The sequence below is a fragment of the Eschrichtius robustus genome, chromosome 15, assembly GCF_028021215.1.
Source record: "Eschrichtius robustus isolate mEscRob2 chromosome 15, mEscRob2.pri, whole genome shotgun sequence".
Lineage (NCBI taxonomy): Eukaryota > Metazoa > Chordata > Mammalia > Artiodactyla > Eschrichtiidae > Eschrichtius > Eschrichtius robustus.
In genome coordinates this window covers 89,033,419-89,053,713 of record NC_090838.1, presented here as the reverse complement: position 1 = coordinate 89,053,713, position 20,295 = coordinate 89,033,419, and the positions used below count along the sequence as shown (strand labels likewise).

At 45.0% G+C, this 20,295-nt stretch overlaps 1 protein-coding gene across 2 annotated transcripts in view; it reads left to right on the top strand.

Annotated features, from left to right (window-relative positions):
- Window positions 1–1,838: 1,838 nt before the first annotated feature.
- AFF3 (ALF transcription elongation factor 3) overlaps window positions 1,839–20,295 on the top strand; it is a 558,847-nt gene continuing 540,390 nt past the window's right edge. For both annotated transcript variants that reach the window (XM_068564632.1, XM_068564631.1), the window contains exon 1: window positions 1,839–1,891. In XM_068564632.1, coding sequence (XP_068420733.1) covers window positions 1,839–1,891 — 53 coding nt within the window. The remainder of the gene's footprint in view (window positions 1,892–20,295) is intronic.

Here is a 20,295-nt window from a genome sequence, read left to right as displayed (position 1 = left end):
CTTCTGTAGCCTTGTTACTACCTTCAGCTAATGAGGGAGGTTTTTAGGGGCTGGGAGTTGCCAGCTTGTAAAACAACAACTCCTTTCCCTCAGACGGTGTTGAGGCAAATTCCCTTCCGTCAAACTCTGCCTTAATTTACTGTTTTATCTCTTGCACATTAGTTATGGATGCTAATAAAGGAAGGACTGCTTCAGAGCTGGGGGAACAAAGTGGGGGGGACTGAGTGTTTTGTAATCCAACCCCAAATAGGAAAGAATTCTTGTTGGTCTTTTCTTCTCCTACATGTGCTCCAGACTTAGTTTGTTAATCCTCATTCAGAGGTCAGGGAGGTGAGGAGGGTAATTCGTAGGCTTGCCCCAGATGGAGGGATCCTGTGACTTCTACCCAAGGATCTAGATTTCTGGCAGCCCCAGGCAGTGGTTCTTCCTGCCTAGAATGAACAAAGGGGAGAGCACCAGGAAGGCCTCCCTATGGCAGGGACTTGGGGTTGGGTGCAAGGGATGGGATATTACACTGCCCTGTACTGCTCTCTCCAGGAAGTCCTTGGTATCCTGAGCCACGCTGCCAGAGCTGTGGCCAAGAGGACAAGGGAGTCAGGGGACAAAAGAGGGGTTCTGGGTTTTGGCTCAGCACTTACACAAGCAAGGGAGGGGGAAATGATCTTTAAACTCACGGAAGTAGTCATAATAAGAACTTAATTTTTAGGAGCCACAGTGACACTCTTTCATCCTTCTAGCAGACAATACGCCGCTCTCTAGACTTCCAGATAGGGCTGGAAGTTTGCATTCTACCCCCAGAGGCCTGTCACCCTTTCCTGAAAGAAACAGAAAGGAGGTGGGTTTCCAGGGTCCGGCCAGCTGGAGGACAGGAGGGGGGGGGACCCCCACTGTAGGCCAAACTGGAGGTCCCGTCAGAAGAGGTTTCGTCCCTGATCCCCTTGATTTCACTTAACTTACTGGCTCCAGATATTTTAAACGGTTTGTTTACGGCGCTGCTGCAGGCTGCACCGCCAACTCTCCTCGCGCCGGGGGCGACAGGGGCATCTCCCAGCACCCACCCAGGTCGGCAGCCGCCTCACCGCCCGTCCCGCGGGGGCGCCTGGCCGCTCAGGAGAAGCCCGGGGCCCCCAAGAAGTGCGTGCACCCGGGAGAGGCCGGGCGGGGCCGGGGCAGAAGATGCGGCAGGCCGGGCGGGCTCCGCATCCCGGCCCTCTGCGCCGCCGCCCGACCCTCGCCCCCGCTCGCCCGACCGCGCTGGGCGCCCCCGGGAGGCCAGGGGCGGCGGAGGGGGGACGCGGGGGTCGCGGCGGGCGGGGCGGCGAGGCCTGCGAGCGGCCGGGACCCGGGGAGCGGCGCGGGGAGTGCAGGGGCGCGCGGGGCGGGCGCGGCGCGGGGCTCACGGCGCGCGCGCGTCTCGGCCTCGCCCGCGCACACGCGCCTCCCCGAGGAGAAAGGCGGGCGGGCGCGGAGCGGCGCGGCGGCGGCGGCTGCAGCGGGCCGGGCCGCCGCGAGGGCGGGAGGAGGGGCGGGCGCGGGGGGTGGGGGGGGCGAGGCGGCGGCGGCGGCGGCGATCTCGCCGCTCTCTGCGGAGTGTGCCTGCGCGAGCCGGCGAGCGGGTGAGTGCGCCGGTCGCCGCCAGCAGCCCGGCCGGCCCAGAGGCGGGGAGGGGGGCGCCGGGAGCCCCGAGCCGGGAGCGGGCAGCGGGCGGGCGGGCGGCGGCCGCTCCGGAGCGGCCGGGATGCACCTTGAGCGGCGCCTTTCGTTGCAGCGCGCGGGCGGCCCGAGCCTCGGCGGCGGCGGCGACGACGGCGGCGGCGGCGGCGCTGACACCTCCCACCATGGACAGCTTCGACTTAGCCCTGCTCCAGGAATGGGACCTCGAGTCGCTGTGGTGAGTCCCCGTGCCGGCCGGGCGGGCGCGAGCCAGCGAGCGAGAGAGCCGCGGGGGGCGACCGCGGCGGCCCGCGCGCCCTCACCTGGGCGGGGGGCTCGGGCGACCGGCCGCCGTGGGGGCGGGGTGGGTCGGGGGCGCCCGCCGCGCCGGCTCCTTCCCGCCTCCCCCGGGGGGTGGTCCGGCCGCCCGCCCGTCTTCTCGCCCCCCTTTCCCGTCCCCTCCCCCCGGTGCTGCCCGCCCTAGCCCGGGGGCCGGTGATCTGGAGAGCCGGGGGCAGAGCGCAGCCGTGGAGAGAAAAGGAACCGATTTCTAGAACGTGTCACTAGTGCCGGGGGATCCACCCCTCGGCCCCCCGGCCCCTCTCACCTCCCTTCTCTCCATTCGCGCCCCCCCCTCTTCTCCGAGGGCCGCCGGTTCACACCAGCGACCCTCTGGAGTTGTGGCCGCTGCGAAGTGCCCTTAGCGGATGCTCCAGCCTCCTGCCTGTCTGCGTCGGGTCTTGGCGGCCGCGTCCTTTCTGTCTCTCCCACTCGAGATGGAAAGTGCACCCGAGGGCAGGGGGCGAGTGCTTCTCCGTGCGGGAATTGTGAGGCCCTGGCCCTGGGAGACGCGTTTCCTCGAGGTTCGCAATCCCTTTGAGCCCTTTCTTCACAGCCCGCCTGGCCACGGTTACACTCCTGTCCCCGCTCCAGCCCACCGGCGCCCCGTGTATCCCTTTATTCCGCGCTCAAAGCTCGCAGCCTGGGGAGCGGGAGGCTGTGGAAGAGCCCTCGGGGTTCTGTGGGCCGGGGTTCCCATATTGAGGAGCTACTGTAGGTAAAGCGCCGCTGGAAGCAGTTTAATTCTAGTTGCGGGTGTGTTAAAAATCCCATTGGCTGTTTCCACGTCCCTCTTATCCACCCCCCGCCCCAATCTCCTAAATGTTTCCAACCAGCCCTATTCAGGTGGTAAAATTACCGCCTGCATATTCCTGGAGGAACTTGTGTTATGTTTAATATTTACGGGAATGAACATCTGTGGAACAAGCATATTAACTGCATTCTGTTCTGCCCCTGGTAATCGCTTATTGTAGAGCTGAGGTTTGGTCCCCCCCCCCCCCTTTTATTGAATTCAGTAAAGAGTTCACATGTGTCTAAAACTGCAAGTGGTGTGCACATGAATATGCAGTGGGCAGTTTTAAAGCTAAACTGCCTTTTGATTTACAGATCGTATATAATATGTGGAAATGTGTATATTTTCCATGCTGCAGGCTTCCAGTGACTGATCTGTCTAAAGCCAGGTGTAACTAACTAAACTGGACACAAAGCTAGTGCATTATCGAGCAGTTTCTTATAAAAGATCCCAGGATGAGTAAGTACAGCTTGCTCTGCATAATGCTGGTGCCTATAAAATACACAAGGATGGGCCCTAATGTAATAAAACTTTTATATATTACACTGGAAACTTCAAAGAGCCAGTGTAGAAAGAATATGAAACATGTTATTACTCTATAAAAGTCGCTAATTACTGTGTTGTTGCTGCTGGGGTTATTTCAGCCTTTTATTTACAGATACCTATGACTTTACAGGTTTACACTTAGAAATGTTGGTTTCTGGCACAAATTCAGTAGGCTTGCAGGTAGAAACTGTGCTTTAAAATTGACTTTTGCTTTTAAAAGTCACATTTTCAGTCAAAAGGAAGAACTTTTTGTTTTGGCAGGTTTTTAGGCTGCTTGTCTGCTTGCTGACTCAAAACTGAAGGCCTCATGACTTTTACGAGTGATATTTTGAAATTATCAGCCGTAATCTGTGGCTTTCCCAGCACAGGCCTGAGCTGTCTTTCCCTCTGCATCTTTAGTTCCCAGCTGAGTTACCTGGAGCACAGTTACATAATAAATGCCTGTTGAATTGACTTGAAATTTACATTAGCTACGTACTTTTATTATTTAAAAAAAAATTTTAAAAAAGCGTTTTTAAAAAGCTACTGTACGTGCAGTCAGATTTTAATCAATCCATCGATTTGTCTTTGGCTTATGAAACTGTGCAGGATTTCTTGCTTACAATATAGTAGGACAGTTTGGCTTGACTGAGGGAGTGTTTCTAGTTTGCAGATGTAGAATTTATATCTTCTAAGAGCTTATATATGTCTCATCAGTTAAAGATAACCCAAACTCTTTGAGTATGCATTTCTAACCTGGACATTCTCTCAGTCATGGATGAATTTTTTGGATGGTATTTTCTAACTCAATTTTATGGTTGACTTTATACGTTTTTAAGTTTATGGCTTGTTTTTAAGCTTACAGGTGACCCCAAATAACTAACATTTGAGTGCTTTCTGTGGGTCAAACATTTCCATATCCATTGTTTTCTTATTTGAATCTCATAACAATCCCAGAAGTGGTAAGTGGTAGTAGTCCCATTTTACAGACAAGGAAATGGAGGCTTTGAACTGTAAAATGGCTTTACTGCGACCATAAAACAAATGACAGCGGAATTTTTAAACTAACATTTACCAAACATTTAGCCAGACACTGTTCTAAGTACAATGCATGTACTTTAGAATGTTTTAACTCTGTTCTAGTACATTACATGTCTTAGTTCATTTAATCTTCAGAGCAACCTTAGGAAACAAGCAATAACTATTGTTATTCCCATTTTACAGATTGGGAAATTGAGGGTGGGGAAGATCAGGTGACCTGCCCAAGGTCACACATCTAGAAGTGGAGAAGCCATATTCAAACCTAGCATTAATTTCAAAACTCAGTTTTCTGACTTCAAATCCAGCGTATTTTCTATAGTATTGCAGATGTATTCCCAGTTTATGAGAGCAGCTCCGAAATTAATTACAAAACAAAACCTTGATGGACTGGAAATTAAGGTTCTGCTAAAATATAAAAGAAAGAGAAGGTCAGAGCCCTTAATTATATTAATTTAAAATTAAAGATTTGAAAACAATACCACGATTTAGGAAATTACGTCTGCTGCCCTACTTGAATTAACTTCTAAAATGTATATAAATTTAAAATAGAAACTACTAAAAACTTCTTTCTTTAATCCCTTTTAGAAAAACACTTTTCTTTGAGGGGGGGAAGGTACAGATGAATGGCAAAGGAAAATGGTATTTTAACAAACAATTTTTTCTCATTGGTGGGCATCGTTTTCCAAAAAAACAAATTGCAGTTTGTTAGTTGTGACTGTGGCTTTGAATCTGAGCTAGCTTAGTCTAGTGGTCACTGGAAGTGTCCCCAAATGACTGTATAGACAATATGAAGAGAAAAGCTCAGTACTATTGAATTTAATCTTCTCTGCTTCCTTGCACACACCCTTACCCCTCCTTCCTTGCCCTCCAGAAACTCCCATACTTATTTTTCAAGGTGGAGGGGGAGATTTTGAGCCTGAATTATCCAGATGGCTGTTTCAACTTTTCTTTTCAGCCACGCCTTAAAATTGAGAGGGGTTGCCCTAATTCCCACCTCTAGTTCCACTTCCCATTTCTGGTTTGAAGTACGAAGGAAGAATTTGGACCAAGGTGGAGGCATTCATTCTATACCCGGCTCCCTAGTTTCATTCGGTAGAGCCGAATCCCTGAAGAGCTGGGGGGATTCAGTAAGTTTACAGGGGCGGGTGACCAGAGGAGCAGAACCCCTTCTCAGACTCCTCCTCTATCCCCTTGGCTCCTCTTCCTGTTCTCCACCAGCTTTTGATCAGCTGCTGGGCATGTGCGCCCTTCCTCAGGGCCTTTAAAATAATGACCATCCCTTTGAACAGGGTAACAGTTGCTTTCATTTATTCACTTAACAAATTTTATTGATCATCTCTTAAATACAAGACCTCATGCTGGTTGCCACAGGGGATACAGAGAAGAGTAAACCATAGGTTGTGCGTGTTATTGTCTAGTGGGGATAAGACAAGGACACAAGTATAAAAACGTTTCGGCACTGGTAATTCAGAAGTGAAAAAGACCATATTTGGGACTGGGGTGGGTGGTGGAGGAGAGAAAGTGGAAAAATCGAGTTTAAAAAAAAAAAAGGCTTCCGTGGAAAAGGTGGCCTTTGAACTAAGCCTTGGAAGATGAATGGGATTTTTTACAGACGGTGGGGGTGGGGTATTGAGAGGACATAGCGGCATCTTGGGCAAAGAAAGAACTGGAACAAAGGCTTTCATGGTGTCTCTGAAAGATCCTTTTATGAATCATGGTGGAATTACCTATACCAAATATTTTAAAGATGCAGAACTTTGTAATCATGAGGTGGTTTCAGTGAATGAGAAAAGCTTTCCACAGTGAACTTGGTCAAAATTGTATTTAATCTCCCTTAAATATAGACACATGTTAGTTACTGGGGAGAAAGTCTGTTGAAATAAAATAGTAAATATTCAGATCCCTCTCTACTACTCCCCCGCCCCATCGCCCCATAGCTTCACATAGCCCAGAATCCATTTACTTTTGTTCCAGGAGGCATTATACTTTATATTCTTTCAAAGTGGAACCTTTGAAGTTGTAATAAGTGGATTGTATCATACTCACCAATTTGTTCAATTCAGTAAGCATTCATAGAGCATTAGGCATCCCTCTAGGTTAGGTACCAGAGAGCAGTAGCTTTCAAACGTTTTATACCATGACTCACAGTAACAACTATGTTTAACATTGCAACCCACCACATCATTTGTGTGCACACATACTCATAACTGAAACAAGTGTCATGAAATAACACTTATCCATATTATGGGAAATGTACTTTGATATTTTCTGTTCTATTTTTTTAAAACTTCCCCATCGATGGATTGAAACCTGTAGTTTAGGGGAAAAAAGAAACTTACTGTAGCGATGCATAGGAAACGGAGCGTTTGCGAGGAACTTGTAGGAGAATAAGCCGTCCACATCCATATCTGCTGTACAAAGCTGACGCTGCCCATTTGAGGGGGAGGAGGGCGCATCCTGTTGGGAGGGGAAGAGACCTTTAGGGCTGAGGGGCCTGTGGAACGCCTCTTGGAGAAGTGGACTTTCAGAAAGAGAAAATAAAAAGGAGGAAAGTCCATGTGGAGCGAAGGCCGTGACTAGAAATAAGGAGGAAATAAAGCGTGGAGCTCGTTGGGTGAAGATGAAGTTATTAACTAACTCAGGGGGAAGATGTACTGCACTCCTGTGGGGGGAAGGGGAGCCAGGTGGAGGCACTAACAACTTCGTCTCCAGTAGTGCCTGCTGACCCCACTTGGTTCTCTGCAAGTCAATCGCCTTCTTCCAGACCTCCTTAGGCTCCCCGGGGTAGAGTCAGGCAACTACCCGGATCCCTGATCTTGACCCTTATTAGCCCTTCCCTCCAGCCCCAACAAAGCAAACATTTTAAGGTCTACCCCTATCCCTTTCGTCAGCCCATAGGGGTGAAAGCAGTTTCCCAGAACACGGAGCACAGGAGAGACGCACCTGGGGCCCATCACCTTCGCTGGGCGTGGCCTGAGCGCCGGGCGTCCTGGAGCCCATAGGTCTAGCCCCGTTGGCCCCGCTCGTTCTCATTGGCCCGAAGTGGTGGACTGGTTGGCTGCGGTGGCCATCATTGGCCGAGAGCCCCAGAACACGCCCAGGGCGTGGCGAAGGGCTTCCCCAGGTGCAGGGGTGAGAAAGTTTCCAGCAGAGTGGCTTCCAGGGTCGGGGCTGGAGGGCTGCCTCCGGGAAGGGGCTGATGGCCGTCGTGGAAGAGGTAGGGAGGTGTGGATGGGAAGCAGTGGAATGCTGGGGGCCGGGAGCTGAGGGGTGCATCCACTTGTGGTACTGTGGGTGGTGTGTTTTGGAAAAAGCTGGCGGGGGATTTGTTAATTCAGGGCCTCGAAGTTGAGGGCTCAACCTCTCAAGCTCGGTGTCAGGATAACGGAGGATGGGCGCTGGATGTGCAGATGAGTTTTAACCAAGTGCCTTTTGATGACGATGAACATGAGTATTGTGTGTGGGGAAATAATTCTTTCCTGTGTTCCAGAGTCTCTTTTGTGAAAATGTAGGAGGCTTATAAAATGCTGAAAATCTATTTCGGGAGAATGTCCCTGTGAACCAGAATGGGTCTAATCTATGCCACTTTAAATTTAGCAACTTGAACAAGGCCCTTTGGCATAATATTGGTTAAAGTAACAGTCAAATTAAGAAAAAAAAACCTCTGAAAATGAAATGCAAGATTTTTTTTTTCCTGTGTAAATGGAATTTTCAACCTGGAATAAGTTTGCCTGTTTAAATTTTCTTTATTTTGGGAATAAAGCCTTGGGGGGCAAAATCAAGGACATAAAAGACAATTTTAAATATCATTTAATGGTAACATAATGTTTCCTTGTTTAGTTTCAAAGTGAAATCCATAAAACTTACTTTCAGTGTTGCCTGTTTTCATTTGTTTGGGAATTTAATTGAGGTTTCTGAATTCAGTTGGCTCCAGCCTCCCTTTCTGTTTGGCCCTGGGCAGCTCACCATCTTTCTCATTCCCTATTCTCAGTCTTGGCTTAATCACTTATAAAACAACAGCACTTATACTGGCCTACCTCATAAGGTTGTGATGTTAAGTAATGAAAGTGTCAATTGCTTTGTGAATGCCAAATGCAGTTCTTTTATACCCTTTGCTTCCTTCAAAACGTCTCTTTATCATAAACAAGGAAGGATACAGAAAGGTCACGTTGGGTCAGGTCATCCATCTGGTGTGGAGTTCTGTTCCTGGTAATGGGACCCAGGGACATTCTTGAGTAGAGGCTGGTAGTTTTTCCTAGTTGTACGTCATAGTTGAGCAGACAAATACGTCCTTACTTATGGTTGTACTAGTAACAAATGTAGATATATTAACCATTACATAATCTTTGATGTTTCACCAAGAATGTATTGAATTACCACCCATTACATCAAATGACTTCATTTGGCTCTGTGGGTCTCATTAAATTGTCAGGCTAATCATAATTTAGCTTCAACAGAAACAAAATAACACAGTTATACCAGGATGAGAGGATACCACACTATCCAAGAAACTTAATGGGTTTAGTCTATGGAAACTAACACCTGGGGATGTGATGGAGGCCCCCCGAGTGTTTCCAGGTGTTTCGCTGGGTTTGTCCAAGGATATAAGTAAATCAGTGGGTGTGAGGTTATCTAACAGTGGTGTGACAAGGCTGTCTCAGAGGGTAACAATGACCTGTCTGTAGGAGGCTGTAGACCCCCTGCCGGGGACTTTGTAGAAAGAGCTTTCCAGAGTAAGTGGACCAACAGCAAGAAGTGATTTCTGAGTCCTTCCAGCTTCAGGATTCTATGATCATCCCCATCACAGGGGAGCAGGAATCAAAGAGAGCCAAAGTCATTAATTGTATTCACTTGTGTATTTTTCCCCTCTGCAGTTTCTCCACTCACATGTGGAGAAAGGCGTGGAGGGTACTTAGGCTTCTTCACGTAATTTCTTCTCAGGAGGCTCCTTGTTAGCCGAGGTAAACAACGGTGACTGTAATTTGGAGACCCCGCTATCATAGCAACTCAGTTTAGAGTTACATGCTTAACTTGAGCTGAAATAATTTTATTTTTCCTTTTTTTTTTTTATGACAGGAAATTAGTTTCCAGAAATCCTCTGGAGTGCTGCAATAGGAGTCTGTTAGTCTTAGTTAAATTTTTCTTGTCATACCTGCATTTTTTTTTTCTCTTTTTTTTTTAAACATCTTTATTGAAGTATAATTGCCTTACAATGGTGTGTTAGCTTCTGCTTTATAACAAAGTGAATCAGTTATACATATACAATATGTTCCCATTTCTCTTCCCTCTTGCATCTCCCTCCCTCCCACCCTCCCCATTCCACCCCTCTAGGTGGTCACAAAGCACCGAGCTGATCTCCCTGTGCTATGCGGCTGCTTCCCACTAGTTATCTATTTTACATTTGGTAGTGTATATATGTCCATGACACTCTCTTACCCTGTCACATCTCACCCCACCCCCTCCCCATATCCTCAAGTCCATTCTCTAGTAGGTCTGTGTCTTTATTCCCGTCTTGCCACTAGGTTCTTCATGGCCTTTTTTTTTTTTTTTCCTTAGATTCCGTATATATGTGTTAGCATACTGTATTTGTTTTTCTCTTTCTGACTTACTTCACTCTGTATGACAGACTCTAACTCCATCCACCTCATTACAAATACCTCCATTTCATTTCTTTTTATGGCTGAGTAATATTCCATTGTATATATGTGCCACATCTTCTTTATCCATTCATCTGTCGATGGACACTTAGGTTGCTTCCATGTCCTGGCTATTGTAAATAGAGCTGCAATGAACATTTTGGTACATGACTCTTTTAGACCTATGGTTTTCTCAGGGTATATGCCCAGTATTGGGATTGCTGGGTCGTATGGTAGTTCTATTTGTAGTTTTTTCAGGAACCTCCATACTGTTCTCCATAGTGGCTGTATCAACCTGCATTTTTTACCTGAGTTACGAGGTGACAGACCAAATTTTCCGGCAATGTTCATTGAAATGTTAATTAGTTACCTGGCAGTTTAGATAGAAAAAGGCTTTACTCTAGTGGGTCATCACCAATTCTGGGAAATAATCTGTCTGTTTTGTGTTCAAATGTCAAAATATATTTGTTTCTCTTTAAAATGTATCTTGAGAGGAAGAAAAGACTTAGGGCTTAGAAAACAGTTTTGAAAACAAAGGTCCATATGCTTACCTAGCACTCAGGCCAGCGTTTCTCAAACTTTAACGTGCATCCAGGTAACTTAGGGATCTTGATAAAATATAGATTCTGATTTAATAGGTGCAGGGTAGGGCTATGATTCTGCATTTTTAACCAGCTCCCAGGTATAACTGCTGGTCCATAGGCCAAACCTTGAGTAGCAAGAGTTAAAAGGATAAAAATTCCTTTGAGAAGAAGCTCTTTAAAAATTCTGCATCATCTTCTTTTTATTTTGAGGAGGCTTTGTATAATAACATTACAATTCCACAGTGCCAGGAGGTTACATTTAGATGCAGCATTTATTTTATTTTTGTGAGTCTTTCTAATACAATTTTGATGAGTGAGGGGGTGGTTAATTGTATCCTAGTGGGGATATAGTGGGAAATAAACATAAAAACCTAAGTAAACAAAGTTTGTAATAAATAGGCTAATCACTTTTTATAGCTTTACAGTTCTTGTCAGCCCTTCAGAGACGGAGTCCTTCTTCTTCAGGAGCCAATGCTGAGAGTAACTGGATTCAGAGTCTTAGAAACACTCTGGATTTGTCGGGAATCTCACAAGCGCTCCTGTAGGTGCCCAGGACTCAGACCAAAAGTTCCCGTTCTCTTTGGCAGGGAACCTGGGGGTAGGGTGGGGCAGGGAGGTGGCAGTGATGGGAGAGGGGGGTAACTATTTTGCAGAATTACTGCACTACCCTGTGGCCATAGCTGCAAATTGCAACTTTCGCAGTGTCCTAAAAGAAATTGCAGCTCAGCTCCTGGTGGAACCCATGGTGGGCTCAGAGCCTCCGATGGGGACCTTCTCTCCCAGCACTGCCGGCCACCTCTCCCTCTTCCCCACCACAGAGTGCCCCGAGTCCCTCAGGTGGTCAGACTTAGCTGCAGTTTCCACGTTTAATTTCCATTTCTACTTCATTAGAAGAATAAGTGCAGATGGGACTGATTGTGTGAGTAAATACAGCACGGTTGACTTTGTGCTGTGAGATTGGCGGGAAGTTTATTTATCTTCTTAATGAGGGTTTGTGTGTGTGTGTGCGCACACACACACACACACATTTCCATTCTCTGAGATAGGCATGGAAGACTGTGGCTGATAAGAGCAAGATAGGTTGGACTTACACAATTGTGACCATTTCAGATTGGGAAAACAGAGCTGACTTTTAAGGAACGATAGTGACTCCTTTAAATCTTGCAGTCTTAGGACACATGTGAACCCACAGAGGAAGTGTTCGCAATAGCTTTTTAGCCTGTTGTTTGGTGCAGTACTTTGCATTTGTGCTTTTAGTGGCTGTGATATTGCCTTCTACCTCATAATCCATTATGTTATCTGACTAATTGTGTTTAACCATTTCGTGAAATAGGTGATGTTGCATTCCATGTAACTTTTCTATCTGGGAACAGGTGAGAGGGAAACTCTTGCCCTCAAGCATGGAGATAGATCAGACCCATTGTAAGGAAAGCATGTGTTTGGTTATTGCTTTGGTTTGTACTCGTATCATCAAATTAATGTATTTTCTCTCACACTGGAGAAAACACTATTTATTGACTCTCAGTAATGATACAAATAACGGAATAGTCAGGTGATTTGCACAACTTTCCCCCAAAGGGGTCTCTCAGAGTTAGTGGTTTTCTCTGTTGGGTCCTAAGAAGGCACACCCAAGAGTTCCTTCAGAACAAAAAAGCAACTGCTGGCCATCAGCTAAATTCTAAACTTCGTTATTCAGAATTGGGGCTTGACTAAGGAGATAGGCTGTCAATGTGGCCCAGCTTGCTCCCTTTCATAGCCCATTGGTGTCATTTCTCAGAGTTGCTGAGGAGGAAAGTGCTGTTGGAGGTGGAGGGCTTTACCTCAGGCTGAGGGGCAGGTGTCTCCACTGGCCATGGACTCTGCAGTTCACTGAAATAGAGGCTCTGGGTCCGGAATGGGTTGGTCCCTCCACCTTGTGAAATGTGCTGTTTAGCCACTCTCCTGGTCCATAGCAGTGGTGGAAATGAGGATTCCCTGGATGAGAGGGTGTAGCTTTAGAGACCCTCGGAACAAAATATGTTAAGCTGTCTGTCCTCCTGAGGAAGCAGGCTGCAGCATCAGTGGTGATGGGGGAAGCATACTACTTCAGCTAACATCCGTTTGCAGCAGCCTTCCCTCTTTGGTGGAAAATCCAGTGGTTTATACTGTATTACTCTGGTATACCAGTTGTAAGGCTGGCTGTGTAGGTCCAGGATGAAGCCTTCACCTGGCTCCCGTTGTTTGGGCTCAGGTTGCGGTGAGGCAGGAAGGCCCATGCTATTCCTGAGCGCCCCGATCATTTGGAGCTCAGGACAGATGTTGCTTGCAGGGCTGAGTCCTTCTCAGAAGAATGTCCGTGTGCCGGGGCGGGAGGGGCTGGGGTTGCCGCTCAGCTGGAGCCACGTGGACTCTCCCATTTGTGTTTTTTTCACTAAAGATAGATCCTTCCCTAGAATATGGCTTGGCTTCTGAGAGCTAAATCTTTTGGGTGACTTTCCTTTAGAGTGTGTGTTTGTTTTTCAGTAAGTAGAGTATTAAACTTATTATTCTCATTGATACCTGAGAAAAGCATAAATGTATATCTATACTTATATATATAATAATTACTTATAGATAGTATATTTAATATTATAATTTATATATAATATATATAAATAATAAGTATGTAAACTTATTATTCTCAGTGATACCTGAGAGAAGTATCTTATGGGAAAGCGGTGAATTTTACCTACCACCTGGCCCTCCCCGCAACCGCTGCAACTTGAATTAAAACTCCAAGGCTGAGTTAACAAGTTCTGAGTATGGAAATTAAATATTTATCATCAAAAAAGGGAGGAAGTATGGTATTTTCGTTTCTAATATTTAGGTAGAAAATTAGTTACGTAAATTAATTTCTGTTCTTTCCTTTACTGTTACCCCTCAGCAGGACAAAAATAATATTTTAGTGTCCTGAAATATTATATACAATAATGTAACACTGTATGGATGCCTTAAGCTGCTTTTCATAACCCTCCTTCTCTAGATTTATAGGTTTTTGGGTTGAGATGAGCAACTACTTATTAAGCCAGACACAGAAGTCAATGCCACATTTTTAGCCTTCGGTGTCTGTGTATGTAAGGCTCAGATTCTTTCAAATAACCTCAGTAGGTTTTTTACCTGCTCTAATAGGGAATCCTGTGGAGTACATAAAAGGGTACCCTATCCATTGTGGAGTTTTAGGGAAGATTTCCTGGGGAACGTGACATTCGATTTGAGTTTCAAAGGGTGAGCAGGAGTTAGGCTAGGAGTCGGGGAGCAGGTTGTGTGCCAGGTGCAACAATGTAAGCAAGGGCAAAGAGGTGCAAAATAGCATGTTGTGACAGTAGCAGCGACAAACACAGGTAGGTTGTGGGTCTGAAGCATTCCAGGTAGGCAGCAGCAGGAGAGGCGTTTGGGGTGTGGAGGGCCTCACGTGGCATTCCGAGGAGCTTGGACATTTTCCCTTAGGTGATGGCCTGCCGTTTGAGCAGGGGAACAAAATGGTCACACTTGCATTTTATTATTTATTTATTTATTTATTTATTTATTTATGGCTGTGTTGGGTCTTTTTTTCTGTGCGAGGGCTTTCTCTAGTTGAGGCGAGTGGGGGCCACTCTTCATCACGGCGTGTGGGCCTCTCACTGTCGCGGCCTCTCCTGTTGTGGAGCACGGGCTCCAGACGCGCAGGCTCAGCAGTTGTGGCTCACGGACCCAGTTGCTCCGCAGCATGTGGGATCTTCCCAGACCAGGGCTCGAACCCGTGTCCCCTGCATTGGCAGGCAGATTCTCAACCACTGCGCCACCAGGGAAGCCCCCCACACTTGCATTTTATTATTTCTAGAAGGCATTTGACATGGGTGAGTCTGGTGGCTGTGATGGGCCACGTCTGGAGGATCAGGTCAGGCAGGGAGGATGGAGGGTAGGGGATGACTAGAAAAGTGTGTAGGGCAGAGGTCCCCAACCTTTTGGGCCCCAGGGACCGGTTTCATGGAAGACAATTTTTTCACGGACCGGGGAGGCGGGGGAATGGTTTTGGGATGATTCAAGCGCATTACATTTATTGTGCACTTTATTTCTATTACTGTTACATTGTAGTATATAATGAAATACGTATACAACTCACCGTAATGCTGACAGGAGGCGGAGCTCAGGCGGTAATGCGAGCGATGGGGAGCGGCTGTAAATACAGATGAAGCTTCGCTCGCTCACCCGCCGCTCACCTCCTGCTGTGCGGCCCGGGTCCTAACAGGGGTCTGCGGCGCCGGGCTTGGGGACCCCTGGTGTAGGAGATTACATTGGAAAACTTGCCGACTGGTTGGGGGAATGATGGAGGGTGAGGGGCCAAAGGTGCTTTCAGGCTGTTGAGGTTGTGTGATGAGGTGAGGAGTTTAGGAGGAGGAGCAAGCCGACTGGGGAAGGGTGGAGTGTTTAGATTTTACAGCGTTCCATTTGGAACGCCTGTGGGCCGTGCAGGTAGAGTTGCCGGCAGGAAGTTTGCTGTATGGTAGTGACCTTTAGGAAGAAGGAAGGGACAGAAATAAAGATTTGGGAGTTGTCAGCATATGTAGTGACAGCCATGAGATTGGACAAGATGATCCAGGAAGAGTGAGGAGGGAGCACATAGGCTGAGGAGCCACAGGGGCAGTGGGAGGGAACGCAGCCCGTGCAGAGAGGTGGGAGCCAGAAGAGAGTGGGGGCCACAGTCGACTGCTTTATTTTTTATTTTATTGAAGTATAGTTGATTTCCAGTGTTGTGTTAATTTCTGCTGTACAGCAAAGGGATTCAGTTATATCAGTACACATATATATGTATATATATATGTGTGTGTGTGTATATCTATATATATACTTTTTCCTTCTGGTTTATTACAGGATGTTGAATATAGTTCTCTGGGCTATGCAGTAAGACCTCCTTTTTTTCCCCACTGTGTATATACTAGTTTGCGTCTGCTGACCCCAGACTCCCAGTCTGTCCCTCCCCACCCACTCCCCACCATGGTCAGCTGCTTTAGAGGACTCTGGTTGAGGAGGTGTGGGGACAGGGCAGTGGGAGTGAAAGAGACTGAATGCTCTCACTGTGGAGGGGAGGGAGGGGGTGAGCTCAGGGAGGAAGGTCTCAGAGAAGGGCGTGGGCTGGCCGGGCCCAGGAGGAGAGGAAGAATGCAAGGTGGTTCCAGATGTCCAAACGTGGGGGGCAGCGGAGACTTTAAAAATCCCTATGAGAAATGGGAGTTTCAGAGAATGGAACCATGAGAAGAGGATAGTATCAAATATTAGACTTGAAACAGTAAATTATAAGTGTTTCATAGGTATTTTTGAAAAACTGACTAAGCCATGTTAGCGTAGACCTGTGTCACATCCTCTGTCTGTAATTTAATTAGAGTGTTTTTAGAAATAATTTTGATTCAGAAGGAATTGGATGAGGCTACGTTGTCAGGAAAAAATTAGTGGCCTTTTCTCATTGTGGACTGTTGAAAATGGATTTTTTAAAATGTTTTCAAACACACAAGACTGACAGAGTCAGGTGCCCCAGAATGTTGCTCTGACATTTAACGGCAGGATCTCCTTAGAAGGGCACTCAGCCCATTTGGCCTCAGAGTTTCTTGTATATCACAAAGTGTAGTGAGTCCTTTACATGTACTATATCTCATTTAATCTTCCTAACCTGTGAGGCGGGTTCTGTTATTCCCCATTTTATAGAGAAGGAAACAAAGGTATAGAGTACCTTGCCCAAAGTCCCACAGCCAGTGCAGGCAGAGCTGGGGTTTTAGCCCAGGCGGTCTGGCTCCAGAGTCCTTCCCTGTGGCCACCATCCTATCAGAAGTATCTTGGTGTCTCTCAGTAACAGAATTATAGGGCATGGGTTCTGAGGTCCCTTCCAATCTTAAAATATTTGTGATTTATACATATATGCATATATGTGTGTGTGTGTGTGTGGTCTCCAACAGGTGCAACAGGTACAATGTTTACTGTCAGCTTTTTAATTTGGAATGAATAATACACTGTGTCCAAGTTATTGTGTATTCCAGACTAGTGGAATTCTAATCGAACAGGCTTTCCTGTGCAAGGATTGTCTGCAATTCATTGTCATTATAGGTACTACTCTTTTTGTCAGTATTTCAAATGTATAAAAATTTTGTATCCTCATAAAACCACTAATTTGACAAGTTTTATGGATGAAGAAAATGGTTGCAACTGTTCACCACAGCTGGTCCAGTCTACCCCAACACCTAAATGTAACTTTATTAATAACAATAATGATGGTGCAGCACTCAAATTAGTAAAACTACCATATGAAAATAATCTGAAATTGTTTGCGAGGTGATTCTTTTTCATGCAGATTTTCTTGCAGTTTCTTCTTACTTTCTACATAAAGACAAACTGTCTCTTCTAGCTATGTGACGACTACTATAAGAAGTGTTACTTGGATGACATGGAAGGAGTAAAGAGGCTTAATTTGTGTCACGAGATATTTGGGTGAAGTAACAGTAATAGATTCTTGGCTTAAGGAATTGTGACATGTTGAAAGAGATGACAAAAATAACTTTAAATGTCTTCTTTAAAAATCCTTGAATAAGACAATTTAAATATTAAGGAAAAAAATCTGCCTGGCTGACGAAATTCTAGAACGATGCCATTTGATACCGGGAAGGGCAGGGGGTTTGGAGCCAGCATGCAATGGGTCCTGACTGCCGTATACTAGGGGCGCTACCTTAGACTAGTAGCCTAACCTCTCTGTTTCCTAACCTCAGTTTCTTCATGTATAAAATGGAGGTAATAATGCCTGTGCCACTGACTTGCTATGCAGATTAAATGAGATAATATGCATAAATAGCCCAGCACATAGTAGGTCCTCAAAAAGTGGTAACTTTATTATTAATTCTTTTTTCCCTTCTCATGGTTACTTAATGTTTTGATTAGCAGTTGTATTCAATGACTGTATCCATTCTGTGGCTGAAAAGATATTTAGAAGCATGTATGAGTCAGTGTTTCAGTTTGTACCTTTAAAAAAAATTTTTTTAGCTGATCTTTTTTTCCCCAAAGGTGTGGGCTTGTGTTTATTTAATGACTGCAGAACACAGGTATAGAAGATGGTCTCTAATACTTTCTTCTCTTGAGAGCAAGGATTCCTTCTTGTGACTCCACAGGGCTAACATAATGAGCCCTGTGCATTGTAGCTGTGAAGAATTACCTGTTTTTAAAATTTATTCTGTGTGTTTTAATTAAAATAGAAAACAGTTAAAACCAGAACTTCAAAATTGGTGAAGCAATTAGACATAGGAGCAGTGAGTTTTGATAGCCCAAATGGCAAAATTTCTATTCCTTCTTTTCCGTCAGAACCAAACTGAGGTCATTATATTATTTCAGATGGATGACTATACCTTGACCTCATATCTGTACTTTGGTCCATACCCATATGCTTGCTCCCCAGTCTCTGGACATAGAATGACCCCAGATTCTCCAGTGGGATGACAGCTCCTTGTGGTCTTGGTACAGTGACCCTACGTCATGTAGTTATCGTATTTATAGACTTCCGATTTGGCTGCTTTCTGTTCTCTTGATTCCCTTCTTCTCTCATCTATGCATTAATTGCTGATACAGAACACAGGATAGCTTTGCATCAAATTGCTTGATTCTGGCAAACCTGGAGCTGAGTCATTACATATTTCTTTCATACTGAAATGTGAAATCAGCCTCCCCTAGGGGTTGTTTATGACATCTGTTAGGTTTATCTACCTACAGATAAGTTAAAATGGTGAAGTGGGTTAAATGTTATGGTTGCAGTTTGTATCAGCCAGCTTTTGTCAGGTGATGCTGTAGTAACAAAACACCCCCCAGATCTCAGTGGCTTACAGTTGCAAAGTGTAGTTGTCCATGTTATGTGGCAGTTGAAGGTCAGCTGTGCTCTAGTGTCTTTTTCATTCTCAGACCCAGGCTGACAGAGGGCACTATTTTGAAATATGCCATCCTCTTGGTGGAGGGGACAAAAGAGCTTTTGCTGGGTGTGGCATATGTCATACGGCTCCCATTTCACTGGCTTTAATAAGTCATAAGCTCAAGACTTATATTAGTAGGGAGGGAAACTATCCTTCTTTTCCAAAGCAGTACTGCAAGTCACATGCCAACCAGCAGGGATGCGTATCCTCTTAAAGGGAGGGCAATGAAAAATTGAAAACAGTGATACAGTCTGCCGTGTACTTAACTAGTGTGTGTATGTGTGTGTGTATATGTATATGTGTGTGTGTGTATATATACACACACACACACACACACACACACACACATATAATCAGTGTTTTTAGGTTAAAGAAAAATAACAAGATTTAAAAAAGCTTACAGAACTGTCTGGTCGCATATTCTTTTATAATATATATTATAGAAGATTTCTGTCTTTTGGCCTGTGGTTTTCTTTTTACTGGAATTTATCACCTCTTGAATTTTCACTGCAAAAAAAGGGACAGATGAAGAACCTTGGTGAAATGTTTTCATCCAAAGGACCAAAGCTTCTGTGTGATAGGCTTACAAGATTAGAGAAATTGTTTTTAAAAGTATGTGTTTATTTAACATTTCATATATAAATAATTTGCCTTCACCATGTAGAAAAGAATACTATTATTCAGTTATTATGTCCTGATTCTTAAATTAATAACTTGACTTTGCTTATCACTGATTAGAAGCAAATTGTGAATGAGGAGCAAAATCCATATACATTGGAAGGGAATCAGGCAGTAAACTATCTGCTTTACAGAAAAAAAAGTCTCGTTAATGTTTTCTTTAGCTGAAGCTTTACGTATAACTTGAGCCTGGTTTTGATGTTTGAAAAAAATTTAAGCAACAAAAGAAGATGAGTGAACCTACAAATACATAGGGAACGATAATTAACCATTGATGTGAATTAATGAATGTGTGTTTATTGAGGTCCTAGGGTAGATGGTGTGAAAGGAATTTCCTGGAACTTAGCAGGACCTCTCAGAGCTTGGTCTTACCCCGAGCCCACTTTATTCCTCACAGATTTTGGAGTAGGCAGGGTCTGTATTCAAATCTTCAGAAAAGAACTTTCTGAAACATAGGACGGTTTTCCTTTCTGTGTGTGTTTGGTTTATGTTATGTAAGGAGCATGCTCAATATTATTGGAATAAGATACCCCTTCTATGTTAATTCTAATGAAATTGAAGAAAGAAAGAGTCCACACCCATATTGTGAAGTGCTTAATGGTATTTAAAATCTCTGGGAGACTGGGCCAAAGTGAAAATATAAACTTAATAAGTGAAAATGTAGTCATTACTTTGTATGAGCATCAAGATGCAATATTTTGAACTGATTACAACTGCTATGTAGTACTTTGAAGAAGACCCATTAGAAGAGAATTAAAGCTTAAGCCCATTAGTGCTCTGTAACGGGCCTAGCAGATGATCTTTTGTTGCTTCAAAATCTTTTCTAATTCTCATCACTTAACCTTCTTGGCTATATGAGCAAAAGTATCTATCCCTTCACATTTTCTAGAAGTGTGTGTATACCAGGAAACATTTCTCTTAAGTATCATAGATCGTTTAAAAAGCCAAAGTAAATCCTGAACTTTATATGTCTACATCTCAGGCTGAGATGAATGAAAATAAAAGAGCAACCTTTTTAGTTGCTAAAAATTATTTAGTGATGGAAACATGGATCACTGATATTTTTACTTTATTATTTTTTTTGTATGTTGATATTTTTCCTGCAACCTTGC